This window comes from Caretta caretta, chromosome 8 (genome assembly GCF_965140235.1).
Source record: "Caretta caretta isolate rCarCar2 chromosome 8, rCarCar1.hap1, whole genome shotgun sequence".
NCBI classification, from domain to species: Eukaryota; Metazoa; Chordata; order Testudines; family Cheloniidae; genus Caretta; species Caretta caretta.
Window position 1 is genome coordinate 100,941,016 of NC_134213.1, and position 20,278 is coordinate 100,961,293.

General features: G+C 41.5%; 1 protein-coding gene across 8 annotated transcripts in view; it reads left to right on the top strand.

Moving 5' to 3' along the window:
• The window catches only part of BEND5 (BEN domain containing 5), a 1,404,194-nt gene that overhangs the window by 867,458 nt on the left and 516,458 nt on the right, over window positions 1-20,278 (top strand). For 6 of the 8 annotated variants that reach the window (XM_075131859.1, XM_048861232.2, XM_048861233.2 and 3 more), the window contains 2 exons: window positions 5,039-5,252; window positions 10,057-10,251. The exons of the other annotated variants lie outside the window; for them this stretch is intronic. In XM_075131859.1, the coding sequence (XP_074987960.1) occupies window positions 5,039-5,252; window positions 10,057-10,214 (372 nt within the window). In that variant the 3' untranslated portion in view covers window positions 10,215-10,251. Of the gene's footprint in view, window positions 1-5,038; window positions 5,253-10,056; window positions 10,252-20,278 lie in introns of those variants that run through there. 8 annotated transcript variants of the gene reach the window in all.

Genomic DNA, 20,278 nt, shown 5'->3' on the forward strand with positions numbered 1-20,278 from the left:
CTCCAAACATTTGAGTATCTAAAATGTTTGTTGAGCCTGTGTGAAAACAAGTACAAACATGGTTGAGAGCGCTTGTTGTTCACAAGGTTCTGTCATCACTGGAGGTTTATGACTTGTTACTGTCCAATTTTTAAGTTCTCAGCCATTTTCAGCCTTTTTACATTTATGACTTTAGGAATTACACCTGTGTGACAGCATGGGATTGCAGGTAATAATCCCTAAGTAATAGACAGTTATACAAATATGTACCATATTTGAAACTGATAGTTGGTGGTAAGATCAATGCTACTTTGACGTGAATGCACACAGTCAATATACGGAAAAGGACACAATGAATAAACTTAAGTGTTTACATAAATCCACTGGAATTATACCATACTCAGCAGATCCCCATTCCTGGGATGTGTATGCAGTCAGTGCCACAATTGGAGAACCTCTGGAAAGCAATATCCACATCAGGCTCCACCATGGTCCTTTTAGCTACCAAATATTATTTCATATAGTTACAGTGGCAGAAAAACATAGCACATTCCATTTCACCTTAAAATCAACATTACACAATTGATTGCATCTGGTTTTTGACACGTCCCTTGAATATGAAGTTAAAATAATAATTCATTGTTCTGTATTTTAACAGAGATATCCCAACACTTAGTTTGTTGGGATTTAGATTGTTGTAACCATTTTAAAACAATTGATACATTTTGGTGACACACTTAAGGTGGCTAATTTTTAACATTTTCACTAATTCGTGCAATTCTTTTTAACCTGAACTGCAGTGGAGTTGTAGAAAGGCTGTTTTACAAACTTCACACTGTGTGGTATTGGATGTGATCATGGTACGATTCTCACTCATGTCAGAGAAACTCTTCTCTATCCCAAAAGAGAGGACAGCATTACAAAAAAAATTAAAGATGAGCCTGTGGCATTCATGAAAAATGTTGATCTAAGGTGTGTGTTAGTCAGATACATTGTTCATGTTGTCATGGTTACTAAAGTATTCTGTTCTTTGTTTTTGTTCTTGGAGGTTGATCCTGTGCTCGGTGATTTCAGTGGCAAAACTCCCATTGCCTTCACCAGGCAAAGGATCTTACACTTTGTGTCTGTCATCCAAAGATCACAAAATACTTACAAAAATTGATTTCATTAGGCCTCACAGCACTACCTCTGAGAGTAGTAGATAAGTATTATCATGCCCATTTTACAGAAGGGTAAAACGAGGGTGGGGGAATAAGTTGCTTGCATAAAAATATACAGCAAGTTAGTAACAGCTGGAAATTATAAAAGAGAAACAGGATTCCTGTGGTCAAGTGGCCTGCTATAACCACAGACATCTATTTGATACCAACAATAACATTTCCTTCGAATAAATGAAAAGTTTTCAAAGAATGGAGACTGTTTGAAACATGAATCTTTAAAAAACGTTTGTTATAACAGGCTATTTTAAAATATTTTAAGTAAAAACTAGTGAGTTACATGATGTACTTAAGGCCTAGAAAGAGACTAAGGTATCTGTGCATGTTAATATGGAGTAGCTAGCTATACCATGGAATACATTATACTTAGCTTTTTGGTAAAATGGAGCATTCAGCTTTCTGGTTTTCACTTAGTAGTCAAACCCAGAATTCAGCACTTCAGAGTGCTACTGATTTTTTGTTTTAAATCTCCTTGAAATATTCTAAACAACTACATTGTGTTTCTTATTTAGAGGTATTTGTATTTTAGTCTTGGAAAGTCCAAAATCATCCTGATTTCTGAGTGCTGGCTGCTGGCTATGAATGGAGTTGTTTTACAGAGTATGGGGATGGAGCCAAAAGAAAATACTTTAAAATAAATAAATAAAATAAAGTAATTAAATAGAGACTGATCAGAGTGGAGAGAGGGAGGTAATTGCATATTGAGGATTATGTAACTTGTTTGTCTGTCTATCTGGTTTTTTCACCTATGTAGTAACATTCTTTAAAATATCTGGTGATGAAAGGAATATTTTTATGCATGACTATTTAAAAGAACAAACTATAATCTGCCTTTTTCAGTTTTATCTCTGTCAAAAGAAATTATATACAGAAGAGGCAATTTGCTTTGTGTTCATCATACTTTCAGGAAAAGTAGACTCTTTACTTGATTGCCACATGGCAATCGGTAACTAGAACATTAATATTTCTACAGTTAAGGTTTTAAACAATGTTACTTAAGGACACTGTGAAGGGACTGTCATCTCTTGATTGCCTCCTTACAGCTGGGTGCGGTATTTACTCTTGGGGGAATTCTGCGCATCTGCGGACACACACAATTCATCTGTCTCGCATAATTTTGTATTTTCCCGCATAAAAACATTTTGCCTAAGTGCTGCAGTTCTGCCTTTTGCCCACCAGAGGCTGCTGTGGCGCTAGAACAGGCAGCATGAACGCAGCTGGCTGTCCTGGCACCACAGCAGCTTCTGGTGGGCAAAAGGCAGAACTGCAGTATTTCTGGGCCAGAATGTTTTTTTATGCGGGAAAACACAAAATTCTGTGCCTAGTGCTGTGGAATTGCCCCCGGAGTAGAGTTCATAACAGCACCCTGAACAGAGTGGGGCACAAAGGGCTGCTGTGGGGTTCAGAATAGCTATGGGGAGGGGGGGGGGACACAGACTGGAGCATGGGCTCAGGAGCTAGTTGGGATTGGAAGGGGGCTGCAGAGACCCATGAGGATGAGGGGTGCATGGAGGGGGCAGATGTGCCTGACTGAATGTGAGAGGCTTGGGGTCAGCCAGGATCTGCATGGGGGAGGCTTCCCAACATCCTAAGAATTCCCCCTCCCCAAGAAAAACCTCCCACCCACACCCAACACCCTCCAGATTCACTCCTAGGCTCCTTCCCTCTCCCTCAGCTCTTCCGTTACCCCTGACTCCCCCAAGCCTTTGCATTGCTTCTGACAGGTGCAGGAAATACGGTTCTGTCTTGTAATTTAAATGTATTGCACAAGGTTCTGTATTAATATGCCTAGTAAGGAATCTATTTGTCCAAAAAAAAAAATCTTTTTTTTCTCTCTGCATTGTTAGACATACTTGCTGACAGATATTTTGAAATAAATTACCAAAATAATTGTAACTGGCATGATTATGTTGTGTTATTTTGACAAATAAAATATATAGAATTTTGCAGAATTTTCAAATGTGTGCAGAATTTTTAATTTTTTGGTGCGGAATTCCCCCAGGAGTAGGTATTGCAGTCCTTCTCTCATCCCTGGTGTCTTCTGCAGTCTTCCAGCCAGCCAATCGTGGTGGGTCTTCCATGGCTTGGCCCTCTGGCCAATTCACGAAGTCCAAATGAACCCCTTCTGGGGTATTAAAGAGTCCAATAAATAAACGGTCTATTTGTCCTTGCTGGGGTCGTCAGCCCCATCTCTGGGGCCCTTTAAATTCAGCCTTTTGTTCAGGCTCACAAATTAGCTCCATTCTCTCCTTGGGGTTTATACCACTTTACCTGTGGCCAGTAGAGGAACCTGGACCCACCCGCTACTCTGAGTTCCAACCGAGGGACTATACACAGTGGCCACATGCTGTTTGATTTAATTTTTTCTGCTTCTTTCCTTGGTGTTTTCCCACCTGGGTCCTTTAGCTTTACCCTTATCTCGGGTCCTCTCTCTCTCCCTCCATTCAAAGCAAGCTATGCAAAACACAGTCAGAAAACAAACTCGGGCTATTCTTCAGGTTTCTTTGGCCAGGACTGTTAAGGCCAGGCAGCTCCTTTTATTTCGGTCATCAGGGCCTTGGTTGGCTGTTGCTTGCCTTTCTAGCTTTTAGAGGATCAGGTCTCTCTGGTTTCCAAAATGGCCACTCTGGAGACTCCTCTGTGGGCAAGGTTGAAAGACCTACCTTTGCTGCTCTTTTCATTTAAGCTTGTTGCTACTTGGGACCGGGTGTAGTAGGACCACAGGGCTCCCAGCAGGGAGCCACAAAGGCCAAATACACCATATCACAGACACTGTTATAATAAAAATGGTTTTCAGGCAATAGCTTGCAGTCCTAACTCAGGAAAAACTCCAGTTAAAGTCATTGAGAATTTTTATTGAACAGAGACTCAAAAATTGGACCTATGTAATTTAAAAATGTCTTTGCCCAATTTTCAGTGAACGTAATGAGAGTGTTCACATGTATAAAGTCACTCATTTATGAGTGAGGTGTGCAATGCAGATCTTTTATATGAGTAACGTAGATAACATTTTAGATAATTGAACATGAAAGATGTAAAAAATCAAACTTAATTTTACTGTTAGACTATTTATTTTCCTTTTTTCCTTCTTCCTTCCCTTTTCCTTTAACAGTATTACAGAAATATTGTTGCATTTCTCCATAATAGTAGTTCAGTTGTAGCTATTAGGAATGGACAAACTTCACTGATGGAATTAGGTTTTGTGAAGCTTGCAAGCAGCCCTTTGGGTTCAAAGGGTTAACAATTAATTGGAGTGCTGGATTTCCCCAACCACCACCCTTGTAATTTAAACAGGGGGGCATAATTCAGCTCCAATTGAAGTCAACATGAGGTTTATCACAGACTTCAATGGGACCAGAATTTGGTCCATTGTGTGCATCCCTCCCCGCCACCTCCCACAGCATGATTTGAATAAATTCTGTTCTCCTGGCAAAACGGAAGCCTGTGCTGTGTACTAAGAGTAGGACTTTTTTCCTTGCCCCCAAATTAGGCTGGCACAAGTGATTGGCTTGAATACAGTGCATATAGCGAGTACTAGATATACTTGCTCATTATAATTTTTCTCTGTCCTATTTCTGGTCCTTTTATCATAGTCTTTCAGGACAGAGACTATGGGGGAAAAAAGTTAAGAGTAAAAGAACTGGAAAAGCAGAGGAAAGTGAAACACACGATGTAAGCGTTTGACTCAAACTTACTGACCCACAATGTTGGGCAGGGTTCAAAACTAGGCAAACTGAATTTGCTTAGTCTTAATTACTATTATTATAGTACGTAATACTAGTGTTCATACAGTACTTGTGTACCATAGATGTTAAGTTGTTTGTTTTATTACTACCTTCTAGGTCCATCTGGGCAGTGGAATCTGGGTAGATGAGGAGAAATGGCACCAGCTGCAAGTAACGCAAGGAGATTCAAAGTATACAAAAAACCTAGCTGTAATGATTTGGGGAACAGATGTTCTCAAGAACAGAAGCGTCACAGGAGTTGCAACCAAAAAAAAGAAAGATGCAGTTCCCAAGCCACCTCTCTCACCTCACAAATTAAGCATTGTCAGAGGTAGGTTACTTGAAAACTAGGTTCCTGCTGTGGAGTTTAAACATTAATCAGCTAGATGAAAAATGCTTCTATCTTATGTAAAATTCATCCACTTAAAAACTAAAATAAAAGTTACTGTTGCAACACACACTACTCCCCTCCCAAAAACAGACACTTGCTTGAATAGCCAGACCCAGTGCAGTCCTTCGAGGGCCCAGTGCTACAAGATGACTTTGGTGGGGTTCAGGGTGCTCATCATGTCAAAGCAGGCATTTGCAGGATAGGCCCCAAATGAGCTTTGCAGACAGCACTCTCTGTTGGAATTTGTTGATAACTTACTGATGTTTTGTAATGCATGTATCACTTTTGACAAGCACTGGAATAACTTTACAACATTACAGCTATCCATTGGGAGAGAGCCTTTCATTTCTCCCATCTCTAAGATACAACTCCCTCTGGGGTGGGGCACAGAAGCCGTTATTATAACATCTGTACAAATCTTCATCTCCCCCTTCCAAAAACAGATGTATAACAGCTTTTCCATTTGAACCAAAGTGAAGTTAGATGGGTAGAAATCAATTTCTGTTCCTAAGTTGGAATTTGAGCAAGAAATGTAGATCAGTGACCCTAACTGGGCAAGAAGGATTGTGATGAGACCTTGAATAACCACGAGCAAGCATCCCATGTGCAAGGTGCTGAAAGAGTCAGAACAGTGGTTGTCCTTTATTTTAAGTGACTAATAAAGTTCAATCTTTTTGTATCATCATGCTTGCATTTTACACTGTCACTTCTAATAGTCGTCTTTGGTTCTACAGAGTCCTCTCTGTTAGAACTGAGCCAATTCTGCATGGAATTTTTACCAAGAGTGGGGTGTTAGCCTCTGCATTCTGCCTCCTAAAGCTCCTTGTGCAGTTTCAGTGGGATATTATTCTAAATTGCTGTGTAGGGTTCCTGCAAGCTGTATTAAATAGCGGCTGTATTCCAAATCAAACGTGGCTGTATTTTGGAAGCAGGAAATATAATTTCTGTATGTATAGGTTATAAAGTGATCTTATTTCCAATTCCCTCATCCCAACTCACTCCTGTAATTAGTCATGCTCATTTCTTGTGCCTTGTCCTTCAATTGGATAATAAGAATTTTGGGGCAGGGGACCATGCTTTCTTCTGTATGTTCAGTGCCTTGCTAAAGGGGCTCCATTTCTGGTGGGTGACTCTTGGTGCTACCACAGCACCACTAGTAAAGGAGTGTGACATAATATTCTGGTTGTAGCTATGACTGTCGCTCACCAGCTTCTACTAGCAATAATTGGGTAAATCTCTCCAGGAGAAATGAATGGTCACTTCAAAAAAGTAATGGTTCCTGTAGATGATTAAAGCAGACTTTTTTATAGGTAACTGGTGATAGGGTGTGGAGTTCTGCTTGTTGGCTATTACTTAGTGGGTTTTTTCCCTCCACCAAATCACTGTATGAAGACTACCGTAGAATACAAACAGGGCCGCCACCACCCTGGACCCCTGCTGCGGGGCTTCCCTGGACCCTTTGAGGCTGGCCAGCAAACTCTGACCCTCACCCTGTGGAGCTGCGTGGCTACCCAGACCCTTGCTGCACACCTGCCCTGACCCCAGACCCTCACCATGGGGCTGGCTGCCTGTGGCAGCCCACCCTGGACCCCACAAGGCTGGGTGGGGCCAGCCAGCTGCCCTGACTCCAGACCCCTGCTGTCTGGCCCCCGACCCCGCCACATGGCTAGCTGCCCGGACCCCTGTAGCAGGGCTGGCTGTGGCCCACCCTGAACCCTGAGGGGCGGGCTGACTGCAGACCCCTGCCACGTAGCTGCCCTGGGCCCTGTGGGGCTGGCTGTCTGGCAGACCCAGACCCCCACCATGTGAGCCGCACAGCTGCCCCAAGCCTGGACTGCCGGTGCAGGCCCGGCTACCCCCATCCCCAATCCCCACTGTGGGGATGACTTCTGCAGCCTACCCCGGACCCTGCGAGGCTGGATGGCCCCTGCGCAGCTGCCCTGACCCCGGAACCCCGCCATGCAGGGCTGTGGGGCTGCTTGCCCTGGACCCCTGCTGCATGGCTGCCTCGGAGCCCGCAGGGCCAGCTGCCCACCCTGGATCCCCGCCACATGGCTGCCCCGGATCCTGGACCCCCGCCGCAGGGATGCCCCGACTCCCGGAGCCGACTGCCTGCGCCAGACCCTGCCATGTGGGTGGGCTGGCTGCCCTGTGACCTTGTGGGGCCGGCCAGCTGCCCAGACCCCTACTGAGCAGCTGCCCCAGATCCTGCAGCTCACAGGACTGGGCAGCTGCCCTGGACCCTGGGTCCCCAAACCTTGGGGCCAGTGAGAGCCCCAGATCCCTGACCCACAGGGTCAGCCGCCAGCCCTGACCCCAGACTCCTGCCAGACGGGGTGAGCCAGCAGCCCTGACCCCACTGGGCAGCGTGGACACCTCTGCGCTGGGCAGTCAGGAACCTGGTGGCCCCGGTACGTTGGCAGTCATTAGCACAGAGCTTGGTCCACTGAGAACTGCTGCACTATAGACAGTCTCCCCATGCAGCCATTTATCTGCTGCCTGTGATGTGTGTAGGCAGCAGCAGGGGATGGCAGAGCAATTCTTCTGTTTGCAACATCAGGCAGTCTGTGGGCCTGATAGTTTTCTCTAAGTCAGGCTTCTCTGGTTTTCACCAGAATCAATAAGGTACTGCCAATTGATGTCTAGATCAGTCCCTGAAACTTTGAAATCGATTGGATGCAGTGTTCAAAAGTTATCACGCTACAGACACTGGAATGCTATGACACTGAGTGTAGGGCCTTGCTGTGCATGGCCAGTGACATGGACTGTGCACCTAAACAAAAGAGTACAATTCTCTTTACGCACCTGTGCAGACTACCTGAATCTCAGATCCAGATGCGTAGGAGACAATGGGCTACTTGTCTACTTACACCCTCAACGTAGCTGGACGACAAGGAATGGGTGGACCCTGTCTCACTGATCAGTAGCTAAACCAGCAGCCTTATACCAGCAGTAAATTACTCCCCCTTGTTGCCCTCAGAGTGGTGGACAGGAAGGAAGTAGAGGAAGAATTGTGGCTCATGGGGTATGTCTGAGTCACAATGGCTCCTAGGGCCATTTTTGAATTGGTACAACTTACACATTACCTCTTGCTCGGGGCACTGGTAAAGTCACAATATTGTCTGTATTTATGTGGCAGGTCCCTTGGGCAGAAACCCCCTATTTGTTAGTAATAGTTCAGTGGTATACTACTGAAGTTTCTATAGTGATGTAATGTTCTGCCTTGAGCACAATGAATCTGTCAGCGTTTCAGTTAATTCCCCCACTGTTTGCCGCATTATTTCAAATCATATTTTACTGCATATTGGTATCCCAGCTATCAGTCTGCCTGCCAGTTGGTTTTATTTATTTAGTAATAGCCAATAAATTTTCCAATGAAGAGTTCATAAAATTCACATTGTTTCAGATGTTTTCACCATTTTCTAGTTCCAGAATAGCTTATTTAAAATACATTTTAAAAAGACAGAATTAGCTCTTAAGGTGGCTAACATCCCTTGCTGCTTAAAAATCCCTACAGTGTAATACATTATACAGAAGTTATAAAAAGTCTGATGCATGAGCACTGTTATAAACCTTGTTAATGCAAAATATAACCTTTTATAAAACTTCTGAGCAGCTTCAAAATCAAATACAAAGCATAAATACTTAATTTTCATAACTTTTGAATAAAACTTGTTAATTAAGCAATAATCTCTATCGCTTTCTAGTATATAAAGCAATAAATGGCTGCTAAAATTGATTACTAGCCAAAGCAAAGCAGAGATTGTTTAATCAATCCTGGAAGCTATTTATTACTAGAAGCCTACACAACAATAGAGATTATTTCAGTTATAAAACAAATAACAAAATGCATACCTGATTTTAAGGAGCTGAAAGTAGGGTGCTACCTCTCTAATTCATTGCAGAAAAACAGATTAGATCCTGCAACTTGCTAAATGCCATCTGGGGGTGGTGGAGTGTGGTCTGAGCTCCCACTGGCCTCAACTGACTTTGATTTTTTAATTAATTATTATTATTTATTTTGTATTTACATTCCAGTAGAGCGGAGCCTACAATATGCAAAGTACTGTACAACACCAGAGCAAGATGGTCTCCACCCCAATCTAGTAAACCAACAAAATACAAATGGTTGGGAAGAGATGTATAACCAAGATATAGCCATATTAATGTATACTACATAAATTTTTTTAAAATGTGAAATAAATGTCCCCTATCTCCTACTGCTTCTCCTCCTAACCACTATTATTTGGCTAATGTCTTGTAGGTGTGACGGTAGAAGTGACTTGAAGGAGGAAAGGGTAGTGGCCTGACAGATCATTTTCAGTAAGGGTGTTCCATGTCGTCTGGAAGAAAGCTCTAAGACTGTTCTGGGAGATGTGGACAAATGAAGGGGTTAAGGTTGGCATTGATGACAGAGAGGGTAGGAGTGACACCATATGAGTTTGGATTTACCCCCATTTCTACTCATGAGGCCAGTGCAATGTCATAACTTGTGAGCTTATTGTGCCCTACAAAGATTCAAATATGGCAAGCCTAAACTTGTGCCAGATAAAGGGGACCAAACCAATGAATCAGAGAACCCTTTTTTTGTACAATAGAACACTATATTAAAAAAATATACAAGTTGCTTATGAAGTGCTGGCTCTGTAGTACCTTGAGCATGTTTTATTTGCTGTAATTCCAGCACAGGGCTAATTTCTTTCCTTAAAAATAATAACTGCTGTTCTCTTACTTCTCCCTCCAGAATGTTTGTATGACAGAATAGCACAAGAAACTGTGGATGAAACTGAAATTGCACAGAGACTCTCCAAAGTCAACAAGTACATCTGTGAAAAAATCATGGATATCAATAAATCATGTAAAAATGAAGAAAGGAGGGAAGCAAAGTACAATTTGCAATAAATTTTGGATTTTTAATAAAGTCTTAGTGTTTTACTTATGTCGTCTTGATTTGTGTGGAATTTTTGCTGAGGCGATTAAACTGGCTTTTAGTGTGGATCTCATTCTGAAATGTTGATGTATTTTTAAGCAGTTTTGTAAAATGGCTAGATATGTAACCTGCTTTAAAGTGATTTCAGATACAGAATCATAAAAATGTAGGACTGAAAGGGCCCTTAGGTCCTCTACTGCAGTCTCCTGCACTGAGGCAAGGCTGAGTATTAGCTTGAGAAGCACTGTTCTAGATATCTGATGAGGGGGACCGGCAATTTTTTTTTCCAGTGTGCACGCAGACTAGCAGCCGATGGCTCACGGACCGGCACCGGTCCATGGACCACCACTTGGAGTAGCACTGATCTAGAAGACTATCCCTGACAGGTGTTTATCTTAACCTCCACTGACTGAGATTCCACCACCTCCCTCGGTAATTTGTTCCAGTGATTAACTACTCTTACAGTTAAGAAGTTTTACCTAATGTGTAACCTAAATCTCCCTTGCTGTAATTTAAGCCCATTACTTGTCCTGTCCTCAGTGGATAAGGAGAACCATTTATCACCCTCCTCTTCATAACGACTTTTACCTATTTGAAGACTTATCGTGTCCCCTCCTCAGACTTCTCTTTTCCAGACTAAACAAACGCAGTTTTTTCAGTCTTTCCCCATAGGTCATGTTTTCGAGAACTTTAATCATTTTCCCCCATCCCCCCTGGATTATCTCCAGTTTTTCCATATCTTTCTTGAAGTGAGGTGCCCAGAACTGGACACTATTCCAGAGCCTTATGAGTGCTGAGTAGAGTGGAAAAATTACTTCTTGTATCTTCCTTACAACACTCCAGCTAATGCATCCCAGAACGATGTTTGCTTTTTTTTTATCTTTATACACGTTATAAATGTACACTCGATGCCATTATCTAAATCATTAATGAAGATATTGACTAGAACCAGACTCAGCACAGATCCCTGCAGATCCGCACGCGATATGCTCTTCGAGCTCAAGTGTGAACTATTAACTGCTCTCTGAGTACAGTTTGTATGCACCTTACAGGAGGTTTGTCCAGGCTACATTTCCTTAGTTTGCTTATGAGAAGGTCATGTGAGACTATCAAAAGCCTTACTAAATAGTGAAAGTCCATTACCTAACGCATTAGTCCATTAAACAGTGAAAGCTCAAAGGAGAGTGAAACTCCCAGGTTGTTCCAATGCATTGCAACAAGCTGACTGCAGTTCTGTTTCGGTTGTGATTCTGCAACACTGACCTGTATTTTTGTTCCAGTGAAGTCTGTGGGATGCTACATGGACAAATCTCTATGCAGGATCTGGGCCATAGTAAACCTCTGCTTAAAGTGAAGTTCTGGTGGGAAAAAAAACTCTTTACTGTAAGAAAGTTTCACTGTACTTTACAGTGTGCTTTCCTGGAACTGCCTATAAATTTGCTTGCTTTTATGATCTTTTGTTTCTATTTTAATATATTTGCTCTAGAGCAGCTGAACAGTGCGTCCTTATAACTTATCTTGACCAACTAGGTCACCATTAGTTTCAATTAAAAAAAACAAAACACTAAACTTTTCTCCAAGTTTTAGTATGTGAATGACTTGTAAACATTTCTAACAGGAACTCAACTGATGAGCTTTTCAGACATAAGGGAAACTTTCAGATAGGAAGTGTTATATTTATGCAACCTATTCAGAAGGTATGTGTTACAATTACTCTTGAAGCACTACATTCTTAATGGTATTTATATTTCTTTTCTGAACGTATAAAACAGTAATAGAGAATATAAAGATTCTGTATGCAAGAAAAATGTGTAATAGAAAAATAAGATAATCTAGTACCAATTGTATTGAGTCCATAAATGAGCTATGGAAATATTTGAACACAAGCTTAAGCATCAAGAGAACTTATTTTCTGGATTGGAGTCAGTCAGGCTTATGGCACAAAATCAAAGAAATATTTGCTTGTGGCATGACTGAATGACCCCTTAATGGTTGTAACTGGATGAAATCAATGTCTTCTAGTGGGTCTTGTTTCATGCAAGGGATTTGGGAGTAGATGCTATAGAGAAAATAATTTAAATCCTGCAAATCCATAAACAACTGAACAATCTCTAGAAGATAAAGAGTGTCTGTCTCATAGCGCTTCGATAAAACTGTATTTACAAGAGTGTGGCTATCAATAATAGGTATGCAGTGTTGGAGCTGGCAGCGGCAGGGTGTAAGGCCTTATCTACGCTGCCACTGTACAGCGCTGCAGCTCACTCAGGGGTGTGAAAAAACACCCACACACCTCAAGCGCTGCAAGTTTCAGCGCCGTAAAGTGGCAGTGCAGACAGTGCACCGGCACTGGGAGCTACTCCCCTCACGGAGCTGGGGGTTTTTTGGGCTGGTGCCGCAACTACACAGGAATGTTAAAGCGCTGCCGTGGCAGATAAATTCGTGGAGGACAGGTCCATCGATGGCTATCGGCCAGGATGGGCAGGGATGGTGTCCCTAGCCTCTGTTTGCCAGAAGCTGGGAATGAGTGACAGGGGATGGATCACTTGATTACCTGTTCTGTTCATTCCCTCCGGGGCACCCGACAGCGGCCACTGTGGGAAGACAGGATACTGGGCTAGATGGACCCTTGGTCTGACCCAGTAGGGCCATTCTTATGTAGTGAAGACATGGAAAGACATGATGGGTGAGGTAATACCTTTTATTGAACCAATTTCTGTTGGTGAGAGAGACAAGCCTTTGAGCTACACAGAGCTCTTCTTCAGGTTTGGAAAGTAGGACAGCTAAATGCAAGGTTGAACAGATAGGTTAGCGTAAGTAAGCAGCACATATTGAAGGGACCATCCAAGGTGAAGTTGTCCCTTAACACTCCAGTAGTCATAGGATTAACAGGGGTTAGTGGGTTACAGATTGTTGTAATAAGCCATAAATACAGTATCTATTTAGACCATGATTTTTAGTGTCGAGCAAAGTTATGAATTTAAGCTCCCAGGCTTGTGTTTTCAATGTCTTGTGCAGGTTTCTGTTGAGCATGAGGACTGAGACGTCAGATATGGAGTGATGACTTTGTGAAAAGTATTCACCACAGATGATAGAGTGGGTTTTGGGTTTTTTTTTTCTGTGTGTGTGTCCTTTTATCAGATTGTTCTGTAACCCACTAACCCCCCTTTTTGTCATGACTGCGGGAGTGTTAAGGGGCCACTTCACCTTGAATGGTCCCTTAGAATACTGCTAACTACTTATACATCTGATGAAGTGAGATGTAGCTCATGAAAGCTTATGCTCAAATAAATGTTAGTCTCTAAGGTGCCACAAGTCCTCCTTTTCTTTTTGCGAATACAGACTAACATGGCTGCTACTCTGAAACCTATGCTAAACTATGTGTTTGATCTTGTATTTAGCTGTGACACCCTGCATACCTTTCTCAGACTTAAAGAAAAGTTCTGCGTAACTCGAAAGCTTGTCTCTCACTCCAACAGAAGTTGGTCCAATAAAAGACACCCACCTTGGTTATCAATAAGTCGTTAGTTCACTGATTTGAGTGTCAACACCCTTCCTTCCCCCAAAGTCTGCTTTTGGTAGTTTTGGGATGCTAACAACTTATCTTCCATTAAACACTTAAATACTGATAGGAATGAACACTATGGCTTAACCTATTGAAACTTTCTATATGTATTGGGATAATTTGAAAGCAGCATTGCAGGGATTCTTCTAGGGGATTTTAAGGAAAAAAATAGACAAATGACGCATGGTTCAGTGGATGCATTATAAACCAAAGTAATGCTGTATAGTGCTATAACAGCACTCATTTAAGTGCTTTGTTGGATCAGCGCCGAAGTATTTATAATTCATACATTCTGAGTGTCGAGCCCATTTCGTGTAATTCTCAAAAAGTTCTTCTGAAATACAAACAGAAAAATTCCAGTGCTTTTGTTGTCTTTAGAAGGGCAATAGTTATGAAGTGAGCTGTAGCTCACGAAAGCTTATGCTCAAATAAATTTGTTAGTCTCTAAGGTGCCACAAGTACCCCTTTTCTTTTTGCGGATACAGACTAACACGGCTGCTACTCTGAAACAGAAAAGGTATGGAACGAAGTATTAGCCTAAAAGCATCACTATTCCAGACAGGACTTAAATGCTTTCCTGAACTGGGGTGCTAGGTAGGAAAGAACTGTGTTTTTACTATCAACATATATAACTATTTCTTTTTTATTAAAGAGCAAAATAAAGATAAAGTTGACGAAACAACTTGGAAACTGGGTTCCACATTTCTGGAAAATACTCATGAATTGATCTTTAAAAAGGCAATTTAGGCTTAGAGAAAATTTCTGTCATTCCCTCTCCCCTCTCTCTCTCTCTCTCTCTCTTTCCCCCTCTTCCTGCTACCCACTGGAACTGTTAAACACTGTACTGCTAATATAATTCCATTGTAATGTTCTTTAATAATATCATAATTCTACTTTTCTTGAAAGATGAATATAGACTAAGCTTATTTGAGGCAATATTTCATGAAACCTGGGAGAAGTAGATTAGAACTGAATCAGAGATTCGGGGTCTAGTCTGTCTCCCCAAAAATCAGAGATTCAAAGTTTGTATGAATAACCAGCACCAGCATCCTAATAGAGCCTCTTCTAGACAGACTTAGCACATCAGACACCCTTCCTGCACATTGCTCAAGAATTCAAACTATTCAGAGAAGAGATCTCTCTGAAGATTTCAGTCCACCTCTCTGTGCCTACAGCATCTACCACCCTAGGTCCAAGGAGCTTTCTGCAACAGATGCATTAAAGCACCTGGATGATGCAAAGAGGTTCACTTCTAAAGTAAACACTGTGTGTATCACTGGGAACGGCTAGCTACTGTGGGTTGAGTTAAATTGTAAAGCTGGCATTTACGGTTAAATTAAAATCAATGCAAGTTTTGTTTAAGTTGACATTAAATAAGTTGGGCATCCTGAAGGCAGTACCTTCCAATAATGTGTTATATTTTTAATGCAATGCAGTTTTCTGGAAACAAGCTTTTCTAATAATGGACTGGTTTCATGCACATGGTAATTGGAACTAAGGGTATGGAAGGCTTTGTTGTGAACAGTAATCCTGTACAAACCATCCCTTTGATCAGTATCCATTCTTTACCTCTTCCTCTGAAACAGTATAAAGAACAGATAGGCTTTTCCCCACTTTATTTACTGTTTCAAGTAGGCAAAGCTGTCATGTGACTCTACAGAATTACCCACCAATGAAAAAGTATATATGTTTGAACTCCTAAATGAGGTACATTTTTCTGAATTAGAATGTTGATTGCTAGATTTACTGTGAATTTAATGTCAATATTTTTTTTATTGCAGATACCAATCTAGTAAATGTGTTAACTCTCCCATAATCCAGCCCATCTTTGTGTGGTGTTCATACCGTCAGTGTTGGTCTGCCATGTTGATTTCTAGTTTTTGCAAGACTAGTGCCTGCAAACTTTTCCCCAATCGCCATATATACTTGATGTTTTATAACACTCAAGCAGATGCAGTGGACACAGTTACAGAATTTTGACTGGAAATGATAGGATTTTATTAAACTCCATGGCAGCTCTAACATTTTAAGGTTAGTGCTGTGTTACCATTTGATAGTGTAAACTTGGATTTGTAAATATCAAAAGAAAAAGCACTTCAAAGGGACCAAGTTTTATATTATCCTGGAGATCAATGCATACTGTTTACCTTCTTTTCTCAAAGGGGGAACGGAGTACTATTGTTACATAAATGATCTCTGTTCTTTGTTGCCACATGTTACAAATTACAGCAGCAATATTCATGACCTGATCCATAATAAAGTGCCTCTGGCATTCTTGCAAAGGAGAAAGATTAGAGCTAACAAAGAGAGATTTATTTTCCATTAATGATAGTATGAAGGAAATGAGCTAGTATATTAGAGAATCCAAACAGATTTTAATACCTCACTCATTTATACAAAATACCTATCAACTCAATTAAAAAGAGAAGGGTGGTGGGGGGGCAGCATTTGTCAGATCTGCCTGTTATAGACAGGTTTGGCTTTAGTAATGCTTTATGGAGATGGAGGATTTTTTTAATACAGTCAGTCTAGAATTCTTGTATTTATTTAGTCATGTGAAAGCAACTGTCAATTGAAGCAGCTTGTTATGTTGCATTTGGACAGCCAGTGAATGAAATGACTGTCAAATGAAAGTGCAGTTCCCCTGCAGGAAGTAATTTCATTGCACTGCAACTTTGATGCTGTATCTGACGGGATACCCGTGCTACTCCTTTCTTGTCTTAAGTGTCGATTATTGTCCTATTGCAAGTTCTAAGTAGCAATAAATTGAGCTAGATTAAGTCCAGGGGGACTTTTTTCAGTGGGACTTAATAATGAGATTTCAAGATCATTAGACTATGATCAGCCAAAATGTGTGGACTTTCAAAAATAAAACTATTAAGCACAGATCACTGTTTAAAATAATGTTTGTCTTGACAAATTAATGGAGAGTGAGGACATTCTGAATTCATGCTGTCACATTAGCCTTACGCTCAATTGTATCTAAAAGGTGTTAATCTCACGTGGTAACAGTATTCACCAATATTGGCTAGAATTAAATGAGTAGATGCAATGAACAAGCTGTGCTATTTTATAGTCTGCTCGTACCCTGTTTATATAACTTGGCATGGAACTCTGTCTCTTGGTCTGATCCGACTCCCATGAAAATCAATTGCAAAACTCCTGTTGACTTCAGTGGCATAGGTAGGATCAAGCCATACGATGGAGAACTCTAGGGACTCTGTCACTTATCAAGGGCTGGTTTCAAGTCTCCATGTGCCAGCTGAAATTTTCTTCCTCTGCTGGGGTTGTATCAACCATAGCATAAACTTAACATGATGGGGGGGGGGGAGGGGGGTTTGCTGAATTTCTTTCTAGTTGTTCTTTGTAGTGTAATGTGACCTTATTATTCTGATGTTATGATCTCTTTAGCTCTGTATTGGAAACATTTAGTTTCTTTTAGACATTAAAAAATCACTTTCATTAGAGGCATATGTGGAAAAAGATTAAAAATGCAAAAATCCTGGTTTTCAAATATTTAAAAGTCCAATTTTGTGGGGGGTTGGGGGAAATTCTCATCAACCCCCAAGACTACTTTTGAATGAAAAACGTCAAACTAAAATTTGTTCACATAGGACAAATGCAAACATTTGCAAGTTTTCAGTGGGAGAGTGACCACATTTCAGAAATATCCTGGAAAATGCAATGTGTGGTTCCTCAGAATGGATTGATGAAAGATTTCACATGAAACTATGAGTATATTTGTCACTTTTTTCATGCCTCTGATTTTCAAAGGCTTGGCTGTTATACACTACAAAGTTGGGTTTGCTTAATTAGACTGTTAACTACCCTGTAAAATGATGGGGTCTAAATTAGCTGTTACCACTCAAGAAAGAGATCTTGGAGTCATTGTGGATAGTTCTCTGAAAACATCCACTCAATGTACCATGGCAGTTAAAAAAGCAGTCAGAATGTTGGGAATCATTAGGAAAGGGATAGATAATAAGACAGAAAATATCATATTACCTCTATATAAATCCATGGTACACCCCAGCGGGGCATGATAGAGGTCCATAAAATCATGACTGGTATGTATGGAGAAAGTAAATAAGGAAATAGTGGGGTTGCACTCACCTTTCACGAGCGCCCCCTGGCCAAGTGCATGTGTCTGCACTCTCTCTAGCTGTTGGTGGTGGGTCTTCGCTGATTCAGCCCTCTGGCCAAGTCATACACAGTCTGTGAGATAAAAGCAACACAACCCCCTTTTGGGGTACAAGTCCAACAGGGGTCTCTCTCGGAGCCTTCTGTAACGTCTCTCTGTTTGTCCCTGCTCCAGAATAGAGCACTGCCCCTGGGCTCTTTCCCTGGAGGCAGTGTCTTTGCCCTTTCAGGGCTTTTCTGGCCCCAGCTCTTCAACTGGGCCACTACAGTTCAATCCCTCTTCTGGGGTGCCTCAAAGTCCAGGCCACTTTCCCAGTGGCTGGTGGGGGAGCCCAAGGCCCACCCTCTACTCCAGGTCCCAGCCCAGGGACTCTCTAGATAGCAGCCATTCGCAATGTCCCTTTAAGTAGACTGCATTGCTACTCTAATTCCCTGGGCCACTTCCCCATGGCTCCTGCACATTCTTCTCCCTTACTTCAGATCCTTGTTCTTGTGGAGTCCCAATAGCCAGTCTAAAGCACCATCCACTCTCCTCCAGCTCTGGCAAGGAACTGAACTTACTTTGGCCCTGCAACTCTTCTGATACTGACGTGCTGGGCCCTGAGTGGTTGCTTCCCACACAGCTGCTCTAGGTAGCTTGGAGGACTTCTCTTTTGCCCTTTCTTGGGGTGAGCTGTGGCAGGGCCACAAGGCCTCCAGCAGGAGGCCTCAGGGCCTAGACCACCCTGTCACAGGAAGTGTTATTTCCTCCTCCTCATAACACACGAACTAGGGGTCACCAAATGAAATTAATAGGCAGCAGGTTTAAAACAAACCAAGGGATATATTTTTTCACAAAACGCACAGTCAACCTGTGGAACTCCTTGCTAGAGGGTGTTGTGAAGGCCAAGACTATAACAGGGTTCAAAAAAGAACTAGATAAATTCATGGAGAATAGGTCCATCAATGGCTATTAGTCAGGATGGGCAGGGATGGTGTCCCTAGCCTCTGTTTGCCAGAAGCTGGGAATGAGCGACAGGGGATGGATCACTTGATGATTACCTGTTCTGTTCATTCCCTCTGGGGCACCTGGCATTGGCCGCTATCAGAAGACATGATACGGGGCTAGATGGACCTTTGGTCTGACCCCATATGGCTGTTCTTATGTTCTTAACTACATCGCTCAGGGCTGTGAAAAATTTCACAACCTGTGTTCTATAATTAAGCCGACCTAAGCCCTGGTTTAGATGGTGCTAGGTTGACAGAAGGCTTCTACCATTGACCTACCTACTGTCCATCAGAGAGGTGGATTTACTACGGCGACGGAAGAACCCCTTCCATCGCTGTAGTGTCTACACTACAGTAATACAGCTGCAGGGCTTCTAGCGTACTTGATGAAGCCATAACAGCATCAAATCAACTTCACTGATATTGTAATTTTTTTCATCATAACAGCATTGTGGAATTGTGAAGTGATGATTCATACAATGTTGAGGCAATAAAAATGTTACCAAGTGCAACTATTGTATATTTCATGCTCAGTGGGTAAATTTTAAAATTTTACTATGTTGGACATTTTAAATGATTTTTCCACTCTCTTAGGCTTCCTAAATAGGAAAAGACAATGAATTGGGCTTAAATTCATTTTTGAATAACTCTACTCATTTTTTATGTACTTGGCTGGTCATTTGCTTTCGTACTTTGCAAAACACAAATAGAAATAATTGTGAGGAAGAGCTTTCCACCTAATTTCCACCTGTGTGTAATCCTGCAAGTGAGCCATGCCCTTTGTTTGGGACACCAATATGTTGCTAGGGAGATGAAAATTATGTAAACCATAATTCCAAAACTATGGCATCCCATTGATCCTGCAGTGATGTCATAACATAAGTCAGTGTAGAGGCGAAGACAAGTCAAAGGTCTTATTACAGCTTTGATAATTAGCAAACACAGCCAAAAATGGTAAAGTATGTAAAAGTTTAAAGAATTTTTGCTTAAAGCCTTACATTTAGAAAGTTTTTCCTACTTGGTAAATGGTTTCTTAAATCTTTCTCCACACATTGCAGGCAAATATGTGTCATTCTTTCATTTTCTTGCCAGCTATTATCTAAAACCATTTGTAGCATTCAAAAAACAAAACAAAATGTCGCAATCAATCAAAAGCAAACAAACCAAACAACAACCACCACCCCCACACATCAGGCTGTTTGCTTTCATGATAAATTTCAATCTGATCCGATTTCCAATTCTTGAGAGATTACACCATGAAAATTCAATGAAGACTATGAATAAAAGCTTGACTTTTGCTATGGTGTAACTGTTACAGGTAGTATGAAATATAGTACACAGGAAATG